Here is a 13,248-nt window from a genome sequence, read left to right on the forward strand (position 1 = left end):
TACATAAGTTTATTAGGCTCTTCCTTAAAGGTGAAAGAATATATAGGCTCTGGACAAAAAACAGTAGAGCTTTTAAAAGAGGTGAGCCAAAAACCACATCTACCGATCTCTACATATTGCCGGGGCATACTCAACGTTACCTTCAAAATTTAAAAAGTTATCCACGTTCATGGATTAGGTAAAGAAAAGTTCATACAAGTTGGTCCAAGTTGAAATCGGTCACGATTAGAAACATTGCAAGGTTTTTGCGAATTGCAGAATATTTCTTATTCCGAATGTTTTAGGTACTATGTGTAAAATTTTTAAGAAGACAGTAGATGATGCTGTTTTTTCAAATTATATACATTGCCGTAAGTACAGATCGATATTGGTGTATAAAAGTCAAAATCTGAGTTCCAGACTAATCGTTCGGTTCTTTTTTTTTTTTTTTTCAACTTTCACACCACAAATCAGTGGGAACTGTGATTATTTTTTTTTATTTTTATCCACGTGCAATCATCGATTACTTTTTTGGATCGTCTTCCAGACACTTCGTCACGGATGGTAGGATGAAAACATTTAGATCTGCGTCGCAATCTCCGTCGACACGCGGCTAAACACGTGCCAATGCCTACATGCCCAAACACGTATAGATATAGATGTACCGCGAATTCCTCACATTCGCGCATCTGCTGGGTTTTCCCTTTGACTGATGCACCGCGACCGCAATCGCCTTCCATTACCGCGCATGTTCACCAAAAATTTGTCGTCGGATACGTCTGCAGTGAATGAAATTTATCTAAATCCGTCGAAAGGTTGAATAAAGAGAATTATCTCCGATTCTCGGGAACGTTAAAAATTCTGTTGTACAATCCGCCAGGAAAACCCGATTGAATGTATTTTTTTTTCTAATTAATCATGCAGACCGAGTTCACGATTTTTTTGCTTAAGGAACGTTGCAAGACTAAAAAACCTAGGCCTCCTACACGGAGATGTGATAAAAAAAAAATATTAATAAAGAAATAATATTAATGACAATTATGAATAAGAATATTTCAATTAAAATACAGTTTTGCCAATGGATAGAACGGAAGATTCTAAACAGATTTCGTTCTCGCATTTAAAGATATATCAGGAATAGAATATATTGAGATCTTTGGAATAAAAAAAAAAATTTGGAATTTGCAACATTAAAGTAAAACTAATGTTCGAGTATTCTGTAGTATACGTAGAATTGTTTGAATGTCAGTAACAAGAAAACTATGCAAACAATTTGTATTAAGCGTTTCAAATATATGCCAATGACTATTATACCCATTCTGTGATCTATAACAATTTAACACTTGATTTACAACTAAACATTTAGATAGGCACAAATGCCAACGTGATGTAAACATTTACGGTTACTTCGATAAAAACTTTATTATACAATGATTTCTCTTGCTGCCTGACTCTATGTTTTTTTTTCCTATCATCAGTCTAATTAAAATCTTCATCTCAATTTGTGGGCGTACAAACATTTTTTTTTTTTCAATTGCCTCACCGATTCCGATATTCTGACTTCAATTAGTTTCAATTTGACATTGGACTATAATACTGGAATAAGAAACAAATCGTGAAGTCAAATTTCACGAAATCGAAAATAAAATTCGGTACCGGATTTTTTTTTGTAATTCAAACAAATAGATCATTTAACATATTACAACATTTTTGGATTGAAGCGAAAATTTACTGAAATTATTCTAAGGCTCGAAAGATTTCGAGAAAAAAACCTATGTAATATCTATTAAAGTGTAACGAATGAATCTCTAAATTTCTCAGCTTTGAATCTGTGCCACAGTTTGGTCAAAATGATAGAAAATCTGAAAACAGTGTGTTAGTGACACTTTGTTTGTTGCAATCAGGTTTTTTACAGACACGTTAGTGTTCCAGGAATCGAATTGTGTTGAAAAAGAATAACATCTCAATTTAAATAAGTCATTTATTGTAAACTTTCGTATCTGTTAAATTAAATGAAAAATATTTGCAGGCAACGAAAAATCCCTTATACAATTCGGCGATAAATCTCAGATCATTTATATCGCACCGTATAAATTATAACGGACGATCGAACGTTCAATCGGTTGAAAAGTCAAGTTAAACTGAGTGTGAAGAGAACTGAGAAAGATATATCGTATGTGCCGGTGTGTGCAAGAATATTATTACGCTCACCGTCTGGTTCAAAGCAGCAGCCAAAAGACGCATCTTCGATATTCCAAAAATATCTGGACGTACAGAGCGTGGTTTTCCTAAGCTTGCGAGGCAAACTAGAGACGGTGGCGATAACGGAACGAAAAATATAACAGTAGCGATGTTGGTGGTAATAAAAGAGAAGAGGAGAGAAGGAAATTCTTTTCGACTTCTTGTAATCGTCCGGAAACGGCGGCGTCGTCGAAGTCGAGGATTCACTCTGATGTTGCACTCTGACTAATCCGATCGACTTCCTGCGGCAAACTGTTTGCTCTGGTTCTTGCCTCGCAGCCGTACGAGCCGGGAGTGTATATAGCTTGAAATTATAGACGAATGAAAGAGAGGAAAGAGGAAGAGGGAAGTATCCGACACTATTCAGAATTGAATTATATAAAAATGTCCAGCACGCACTTTTCGCCGGGCATGCAAAGTCTCGGTAATGTAGGTATTGCTGCACACTGTCGTACGATGGACGATGTGTGTAATAAGAAAAATCGAAAATTAAAATAAACCGTGTGGCAAATTATTTATAACTTTGCTGAAATCGTCGCGTGATAAGATTTAATAAAATCTGATTCTCTTTTCCGTCGCGCATCGAAATTGTGCAACTTCACTTGTTACATGTAACAGTATATCTATATTCAACAGCCAATCAAGGCACGAATAAAGAAGGCCGGTGACATCGAATTGGCACATGTCTGCGGTATCTTTTCGCCATGGGATTAGCTGTCAAGTTTTTCGAATAGAAAGGATATGAAATTTGATTTTATCGATTCAATGTAGATTTTTATCTTAATATCCGATACGTACTCGACTAGATATAGTATCGTTATCGAGAAACTTGTCAACGGATTAATGATCTTTTATTCAAGAGTTTACCAACCGTGTTGATCGTCACTCATTTTTACTATTGTCCAAAAGCCCGCGACTCACTGATAGAAAAAAGGACTTTGTTTTACGAATTGAATTACCGCACTTATTACAGGAATACAATATTACGTGGCGTTATTTTGGCATGAAACACTTTTCGCATCAGTGTTGCGCAGGCTTTGACAATAGTTGAAATACCTGAATGATATTTTACTCGGTCGGTAACGATTGACTGCAGCTTTTTTTTAACCACAACGAAAACATGAAAAATAACTGTGGAAATAAAATTCTCCACACATTTGTATAAGCTTCTCACAAATCATTCAACAAAATGGTGCTACTCGTAGGAAATAGATAAGCTATCCGTTGGAGGATTTTCAATTCAATTTCAAAAACATTTCTCTAAACATTTTTCGTTTGACGAAAAAATCAGAGAAAAATTGTCAAGCTTAAAAGAATTTCACGCGTTCAATCAAATACGACACAATACCTGCAGGATTCATAATCAGTTATATTCTAAATATATTGTCAGTTATTAAGATCTTTTTTTTTTTTTGACACACCGTACCTACATTTTTATAGTTTATCCCTGGCTGATAGAGTGCAAAACGAGATCTTTCGCTTCTCGTACCTATAATAATAATTTGTACAGAAAGAGCTTACGGCGAGCCGACTCCTTCTCACGTTCGATTAGAAAACTACATCTGCCATAATAATACGTGCGCACATGATACCTACAACGAATACCCTACTCCTAAAAGAGCATCTATATTTCATCTTCAATTGGCCTCTTGGCCCGCGTTATAATAATTATTTATAACCGTGATCAACGCCCGCGCGACTTTCCACGCTTTATATCTGTTTAAATATTTATCGTGACGGCAAAATTTATTGCCGAAGAGAGAAACTATTTGACACCGGACATCGCGTGCCGATCGTACAAACGTAATCGAAAATTCACATTTTCTTCTTTCCTCTCTAGTCTTGTTTTATAAAATCATACTTGCAAGGTTTATCACGTTCGTCGTGTTATCATCGTCGTAAGGTCGGAATAATTATGCCATATTTCCTTGAATATTATTGGCTTCTGGTGTACAGTAGAGGTTACAGCGTGTTATAACTACACTGCGAAGGGGAAATTCAATGCCGGAGGCTCGCAGAATATTTCTTTGCAGCAGCATTCGCGGCTGTTCCATTCGTTAGCTGCATGCAGGCAGAATGCTCGAATTTCGCAAGACAGGGAGCTTGGGGTTATACTTATATATTCCTATGCAATTAATCAAGAATCAGCAATTTGACCGTAGTCAAAGTGGCGTGATGCCACGCACGCGACGATTCAAATTTCACTCCCCTGGAATACGAAGCCGCTTGCGGAGGCGCGAATTATTTTAATTTATTAATAAAACTGTGAGTGTGATACGAAAGTGGGGGAAAAATTTACAACCGTGAAAATGGCTATGCCGTTGACCGATAAGTAAACTTACTTATTTTTCCTTAAAAAAAAAAAAAAAACAGGTTTCGATCAGCAATGAGAGATTACTCGTTAATACTCTCATAATCAAGTATTTAATTTACTTCGATGAATCGGGAACGTCAAGGTTGATTTCCAACTGAAATTCCAATTGGAAATATATCAAGTCTGTCATTAGCAGTCACCAAAGTATCACAAGCAATCGATTATGATATACATTGTACATTTAAAAAAAATGTTAAAACCATATTGTCTGTACGATTTTAATGAATTGTACACGGATCGTTTTCTTCGTGAATAAATAGTTGATACTAATCACCCATAATCGATTTTAACGGTGTATTACATTTCAAGAAAAAATTACTTCGTTATCCGTAACCAATAATGATTTTACCGAAGTTCTTCCTGTCTGTTAACTGACGACCTAATGGAAATTTCAAGCTTACGTAATTGGTGGATAATTCATTTCTACATCTGCCGGAATAAATGTATTAAATTTTTCTGATCTAATAACAGCAAATGAATATTATTCCACTTTTCAATTGACCCGAAAAAGGAGGTCAAGCGCAAAACCATTACCTATAAATTCCTTTCTCTTTTTTTTTCATTCTCACAATCAATTTTGCGCATCCTTTCATCAGTCGGATGAAGTTTCATTATTATTGTACCAAAAAATCCAACTTCTCGAACACGCTTGTGTCCAATAATTGTTTCAATTTATCGAACAGCGAAAGAAAAATGTTCAAGGTGAATTTTACGCTTCAGACGTACGGATCTTCGGCTAATTCGAATTTCTTGACACGCTTGTTCACCGCCGTGCTTTATCACCGTAAGGGAAATTAATTTCGTTACTTGAAAAGTATACCACTTCCCAGAAATCCTTAAAAAACACCAAGCCCCTCATAGTTCCAAGTTTCGGCGAAGAATCTATCACGTAAATCTGTTCCATCATAACTCAACCACCCTGTGTCGAATCAATGAATGTTAGAGCCACTCTAAAGCAGTGCGCAAACAGTCGTTAAAACGCAAGCTGATGGTGCAGAGGCAGGCCTTAATGAGCTTCGCCGAATGCACGTTTTCTTTCAAGCGACATACTTTAATTTTAACGATTAGTCCAAGCTGTAAAAAAGGGGAATGATAACGCGGCCGAGTCTTTTCGGATCGGCTGCATCAATCCCAGCTGTGAAAGCATCTACGCATGTATTCGGCAATAAAGAACGAAACCGTATCTAAATAGCATGCATGCTATGCGACATGTTTTATACAATGTCACTCGGACGTGGCATCTCTTGCATGTGGCCCGTGACGCTCTTTTATATGTCCTCGTTTTCACGCCTTCTTTACTATCATTAATTATTTTCTTATTTTTCCGTCAGTGACGCAGTCTAATTAATAAACGTTATAATCGTTCTCCAAATTCTTGGAACACTTCTGTACCTCGCTAATTTTTTCCGTCAATAATATTCGAATTATTTGTACATTTTTTTGCTCCTTGTTACGTCCGAATAATGGGATCGATTTTGCGAGTGATCGAAATCGGGTTTATTTTTTCTAATTTTCGATGTACCTCTTGTAACGTAAAAAGAACTTATTAATTTCGAAATTAGGTGAGCGATTATAAACCCGTGATAGAAAATTACACGTGATTCGATCGTTTTTAGAATATAAATAAACCTTCCGAATTTCGGGATAAAAAAGGAATTTATCGTTTTGTTGAGTTGACGAATGAAGGAATGAGAATTGAATTAAGTTACCCGTATATAAAAATTGGTTTATCAAACAAGTTTTATTTAAGCGGTAAAGGTGAAAATCAAAACCACGTTTTTGAAAATATATTCTTTAAAACCATTCTCTGCGTAGCCCTGCAGCGAATATAACGCGTGATATAATTCCTATACCATGGTTGGCTGCAGGGAAAGGCGGCTAAATTCGATGAGCGGTTCTAACCCCATCGTGTAATGTAAATTCCGATCAGGTAATAATTCTCCTATTCGTCGACATCCTGCACAGCGGCAAGTGCTGCAACTGTGTGAAGAATACTAATATTACGATGATAGTTACGCGTGTATGCAGGCGATGAAAAAGGAACGATAAGCTGCGGCTAGATCGCCACTGAACGGAATATCGCTTATGGATAATAGATGAATAAAATAAATCCTTAAATAAATAACGATTTATCTGGTTACAAACGATACGATTCTTGACCCACGCATTTGTCGTCGAATAAGATTTTCATCTTTTGCTTTTTTTTTTTTTTTGCAACCGGATAGAATCTTTCACTTTCAAAATTAAAATAATAGATACAATGTGTTCATAATTTTTCGTATTATAATATGTTCCTTCTAATTTTTATTTGTGGTGGTCTCACTGTCGTAAATAATTGGGAGATGTTAGCTGGTTGAATAGAAGTTTTCGATGCCTTCTGAACAACCAACGTAAGAACAAAGTAGTTGCGTGAGGTATTCGACAGTGGTTTGAAATATTTCGTAAGGAATCATATCTCCGTCTTTTAAATCTTACCACTCTTGTTTGGCAATTCATGAGAACGCATCTGTATTTCTTTGCCGAGAAATCGCATCGACGGATGATACAGATGAATGGAGTAATCGACAAGACTATAAAATATACGTAAAATACGAGATTAGACCTGAAGCACGGCCACAACTGTCCATGGCTGGCTGTGTGCCAGTATCGGAAATTATTCGGTACATTTGACGGGACGTATCCAGCATCTGGCAACAAAAGTAGTTTAAAAATTTCGTGAAATTATGCGAAACGTCGCACGGTAAATTACGTACAATAAGTTTAGCCGTGCTAAAAATGTCTTACGCCAATACATGCACAGTTTCAGACTAACTGTTTATTATTTATTTTACTTGATTTATTGACTGTTATTTCTTATTTGTTAACTATAGTTTTTCGCGATCTAAATTTATAATACAAGTACAATGTCACAGCGATGGCTGAAAAAAGGGGTGAATTTCCGGACTTCACAACTCGAATATAAATTATTCAATTCGGTTGGGGTTTATTTTATTCATAAGTATAATATGTAGATCTAAGTTGAGTCAAGTATTTTTTTTTATTAGAGTAAATGTCATTGACAATAACGTCAACTATTACGATATCCCAAAAACGGCTTAACCGTACTTTAAATTTAGAGTTAGCATTCGCGGATAGTTTATCTTCTTTGCCAAGATCCGTTTTTTTTTTTTTTTTTTCATATCTTATCGAAATGGCGTCCGGTTAGAATTGAAATTAGATTTTTCGCCCATTTACGACTTATGTTCATTTGATTCGGAGTAAATCAAAAGTAAAAAAATAGTCGTACATCAGTGACGTCGTGGTAAAGAGTATAAATTACCTAAGACTACTTCCGCAAAATTCTGAAGTACATAAATCATCGGTTTAGCCGTTTCTGAGATATCGTGGACACCGAAAAACATGTCGCCAAACGATATGATTGACGTTATTGTCAATAACAGTGTTTTCCATTAATTGAATCCAGAAAAAAAATGTTAATCAAGCTTCACCTACATAATTTTGAATAAAACAAACCAAAACCGAGATAAATAACTCGTCGTCGAAGTATAAGTACAAAATAAAAGAAATAAAAAAAAAAAAACCTCGAGATCAAAGAGTGTTCCTCATTATATACTTGACGAAGAAATATAATCAATTAGATATTTAGATTACTATTTATAGATACAAACAGATATAAGTATGGGACAGAGAATTACAGAGTGTGCGTGATTGGCTCGTTATTACAGTGATTATACTAATTGGAGGTATTCGGGTAAGAATATGTACCTATTTGCCTGATCGTATTCGAGAAACAAACCATCGATGATTAATACGCGAATCGCTGATTACAATGATTTGCCAAATGAAATACCGGGTATTACTCACCTCTCATACACGTACTTCGACCGGGAATTGTAACAACAAATTATCACGTCAAATTAATGTTCTAATAATTTATTGCGAATAATTTCCCAGGCATGCAGCGAGTGCATAAATAAACACAGAGCTGTAGTATATAAGTGTAGGGTGTATACGAAAATGATGCGTCTCCACTTCAACGGATCATTCTCAAGCGCAAAATTTACGATCATCACCCTATAAAGTGGTGACGCACAATTTTTAACATCGTGCATGAAATAAATTTTTTTGATTTTTTTTTTTTTGCTACTTAATTCGTTAAAGAAATGATTCGTTAGTTCAAATCAATGCATAGGATACACTGTATGCAATATTGTTTGTAAATATCGAAATTAGAAAAGCGGTATGATTTTTATTCGACTCAAACAAAATGGAGTAAAAAATATTATTAAAAAATTCACTCATTGTTGAACGTAAAGTTATTTTCAATCGCGGAAACATTTATTACTCGAATGCTTCATCTTACATATATTTCTCGTGCTTGATTCATTAATTTTTAGATAAGTTAGGCTACTCTAGCAATTATACTGGATCTCAAACCATCTGTTGAAACAATTTTTATCAATATCTATATTACCTATACATTACAGTAATATTTCGCAACGTGTCTTTTCAACGTACCACATACAAGTGCAGGCAAAATACAGAAAAAAAAAGAAAATAAAGATAAAACTGGAGCGTGCCTGTGTAATTTTGACGAGTCGGTGCTTTTGGATTGTGCAACTGTCAGAAACGAGCTGTGGTTTAATCTTTACCTTGTTAACAGGCTTAGAGATGAGCAGATCAGTAGACATTATCTCGAGAACGATAGGAAATCAGGAATTTAATAATACTAGATATAACAATTAACAACGACGAATGAATAATTTGGCAAAATTTTTGGAAAAAAGGTGTGAACCAGATGTAAAAATTTTAATTTTGGAGGGATAATAATCGTAGGTTTGTTTGATTTACTACAGAATCGACCGATCGTGAACCTCTTCCAATTTTATACATCGGACAGAATAAATATTCTAAGAATATACATATAGTAGGATAAGTAATATCCTAAAGTGTTTCCCGATCGAAGGCAAGAAAGGCGTTCCATATTTTTCAAAGCAAATAAACAGTAGTACAAGTATAACTTCTTTGCGTTCCCGATTTGTTTATCAATACTTAAGATATTCCTTCAAACATTTATCCCTATGTTAAATTCTGCTGTATACAAAAGACTTTTACAACAAAAATTTCACCGCAAAATGAAAGTAAATTCATATCCAATACATTCAATCGCGATTTTTACAAAACACTTGATTATCTACAAAGTGTGACGAATGCCACGGGGTTTCCCCTTTCTTCCTTTCTTTCACATTTATACTCCAGAGAGAGAAACGCTGCGGGGCTTTGAAAAATACCGACGGAAAAATCGCAGGAGCGTAAGAGAGCAGGAGTGAAAAGAAAGCTTTTCAGAGCTCAGGGCGGCCGGATCGAACCCCGAAAGCTGCGGTTATCGGACTTGGACTGACGGGGACGCGACAGGCGGTGTGCAGCTAGGCAGGGGTGGTTTTAGCGCAAGTAGGCTGTGGGGTTGGTACATGTCTGAGCTATCGGAGTGCCCATGCCCGCGGGTCAGAAGGGAACGAGGAGAGTGAAACGAAAAGGAGGACCGTCGGGAGAGGAAGAGAGGGAGGCTCAGCGGCGCCGTAAAATATCGATCCTTTCGCACGTCGCGATGGCGATGCATCCGTGGGTCTGTGCGCCATGGCGTCCGAGCCTCAGGTGTACGAAATGCATATAAACGCATTGGGAACGCGGACCGAGGGGAAGCGAGAGTGGCGCCGCGAGTGGCCAAAATTGTCCCTAACGTTGACGAGTCGACTCGCGATTATTGGTCAGTTTTTTTCTGGGAAGACAGATATTTTTGTCAGAAAAATGCCTCCGTCTGGTGGAAGAAAAGTGAAGGTTAATTGTTGCGCTATCAGTTGTTGTAATAGTGTCGGAAATACCGAGTAAGCAGGTATTCACTGTCCCTGTGTCACAGGCGCAGGATTCAAAACGATTGGCTGATTTCGTGCAATGGCGTAGCTATGGAAGTTTGTGAAAATGCCCGTCGGTCGAGACAAATACAATTTGACACTGTCGGCAATTTTTTGTACGGTTTTTATGGCGGTCGGATTTTTCATTTTTGCTGGGAATTTTATTTACGATATTACAAGCAAACTCCTAAAAAAAATTACAACTTTTAAAATTGCTCGTTTTCAGCCGATGGATATTAATCCATTATCAACAACGTCCCTATTGATTCTCGAAAAGCGTAAATGGAATTATTTGATTGTCCATCCGGTAAATTTTCACAAACACAGCTAATTATTATGCAGTTATAAAAGTGAATCGTTTTCTATTTTTATACCGATGCATTGCGTCGTATGGTTGAAAATTTGTTACCATAATTTTTACCTGACGTTGAAATAGTAAAAAGAATTTAATTTCTCGTGTGTGAAATCATTTCTGTACAAACTTATTAACGTTTTTCTAATTTTAAATAGCAAAATTACTATCGTACAATGTCCGTTTTTGAAAATCCAAATCATTGCGAAAATAAAAAATCTGATGAAAGAAATACCGGAAAATGTAACATTATCTCGGAAGCTTCTGTGACATTTTTCCGAATCAAAAGTCAAATAATTCTGTTTGTGATTTTTGAAAATCAGTTGCAGCTACGTGTTCGAGAAGGATGTAAATTTGATTAGACTGAAAACGAGGTGTTCTCAAATATGGAATTTTTTTGGCGGAGGAGGATGTCACAGGTTGTACCACCATAGAAAAAATCTCTGACGAAAAGTAAAAACGTAACGTTAATCGTACACTGAGTTTTGAAAAAAGATTATTATACGTGTTTACACCGTAACTTGCTGCTTCGAGATGATGAAAATTATTTTCGAGTAAATTATTAAGGATTTGTTACATTCAATTTCTAACTTATTGATTTTTTATCATTCGCTGGTCAACATTGTACAAAACTGTCGGAGTGTTACCCAAACTGAGAATCTTAATGTAATTTCAGTTGAGTGTAACGAAATTCAAGCTACGCTAAGTCGCGTGGGCAGTACGTGGAGACCTATCGACAGTTTGAAAATGCCGAAAGCCTGAGTAAACTGAGCATAATGCCAAGCGTGTCGAAGGCTGATGGGAGACTCTGCCTTGAGAGTCTCTGTTACGCAAGACTGATCGTCGCTGAGCTCCTGTTACAACCCACATCATACATGTTTCACATTGGCATGGAAGATAAACTTTCTGACCAAATGCGAGGCTACAATAACGGCACATCCGTGCTGCGGAATACATGCACACATGACACCTATCGATTTGCTACATCCACTGTCGCAAGAACAAATAAAAATTTGCACCAGGTTCGGTAAAAATTTATTCAAAATTGACCGCGGAACGTCTTGAATAAAATTTGGCAATTCTGCCAACCGGTCCAACTTACATCGCATGCATGGTAACGATACCCAACACACGCACGTGACTTTCGGTCAATTGTGACACCGAGTTTGATCGAATCAACTCTCAAATATTGCTCATACCCAGCGAATGCCCGGTACATTTAAAATTCGAAATGAAATAATTATTATCAGTTAATAATCCGCGTGGACAAACAAGTGTCCCATGCTATTGATGAATCGAGACGGTATCCCCCAGTCATCAAACATTAATTACGATCAACACCAAAGCCAGCGGTACAGTCTTCTCACAAAGCGTCGTGGAACTTGCAATGAGTCGCTTGTTAAGCTCTCTTATTCTAAGGTCAGAGATCAACTCTACCAGCGCGGATGTTCATCGCTCGTGCTTGATGCTGAGAAAGTGGCAGTGCGGCCTCCCTCGTCATTGTGACCCAACAATTCATTGCTAAAAATATTACACTTATAGATACGTATCTACATAAAGCGCGTAGCATTTTTCCCGCGTTAATTTCGATCCAGATCCTTAACCATAGAACACTGTACTGCAATTATACAAATTAGTAAAACAACAAAATTGCACAGTATATTTTTCTCCTCGTGTTACGCCACGGATCTGTCTGCGGTTGGATACTAAAATTATCACTACCCATGTTGCTGTCGTTACTGGTCAACATTATCGTTTTCCTTATAGAAGTCGTTGTCACCTTCTTCATTGCTTTCTTGTTTCACATCTTCCTGGTATTTTGCTGCGATAATAATTCTTGAAATCATTGTTATTGCAGTTACTGTTAGCAGCATCGTATTAGTTTTATAAGAAATTTCTTTAAATAAATGTGTTACTATTATACAGAGGTATAACATCTTATAAATTTTAGAAACTGTACACGACTTCAGGAACTGTGTGTTGGTTCAAATAACTTTATTTCCATATGCGATTTCAAATGATTACGTATACTTGGCCTCAATAATATGGTTAAACTTCATAACCGTAACATACTGGAATGATTTCCATGACTGTCACAATTAATTTTGCAAGTTTGAGTAAACCATAAATCGTGGTGCATCCGAAGCGAAGCATGCTCATTTTATAGCTGCAATCTTTCTAAAGTCGCGAACCTTTGATTTTTTTTCAATGAGTTTAATTGTTACTCAAAGTTACGAACTTCAACCTTTTTCTCAATGAATACTGTTACTTGAAAATTACAGACTTGCAGGAATTCGGTTACGAGACATTCGATCCATATGACATCATCTATCAATGCTTACTGTATCTACGTGACGTAAAGTAGGTAAATCCAAGTGACTCAATGTTAC

General features: G+C 36.5%; 1 protein-coding gene across 5 annotated transcripts in view; it reads right to left on the reverse strand.

Moving 5' to 3' along the window:
• The window catches only part of LOC124304141 (rhotekin-like), a 74,554-nt gene that overhangs the window by 6,794 nt on the left and 54,512 nt on the right, over nucleotides 1-13,248 (reverse strand). The window contains exon 1 of one of the 5 annotated variants that reach the window (XM_046762218.1): nucleotides 9,247-9,979. The exons of 3 other annotated variants lie outside the window; for them this stretch is intronic. In XM_046762218.1, the coding sequence (XP_046618174.1) occupies nucleotides 9,247-9,285 (39 nt within the window). In that variant the 5' untranslated portion in view covers nucleotides 9,286-9,979. Of the gene's footprint in view, nucleotides 1-2,190; nucleotides 2,478-9,246; nucleotides 9,980-13,248 lie in introns of those variants that run through there. One more of the 5 variants, XM_046762219.1, reaches the window with a different exon arrangement.

The sequence above is a fragment of the Neodiprion virginianus genome, chromosome 4 (assembly GCF_021901495.1).
Source record: "Neodiprion virginianus isolate iyNeoVirg1 chromosome 4, iyNeoVirg1.1, whole genome shotgun sequence".
NCBI lineage: Eukaryota > Metazoa > Arthropoda > Insecta > Hymenoptera > Diprionidae > Neodiprion > Neodiprion virginianus.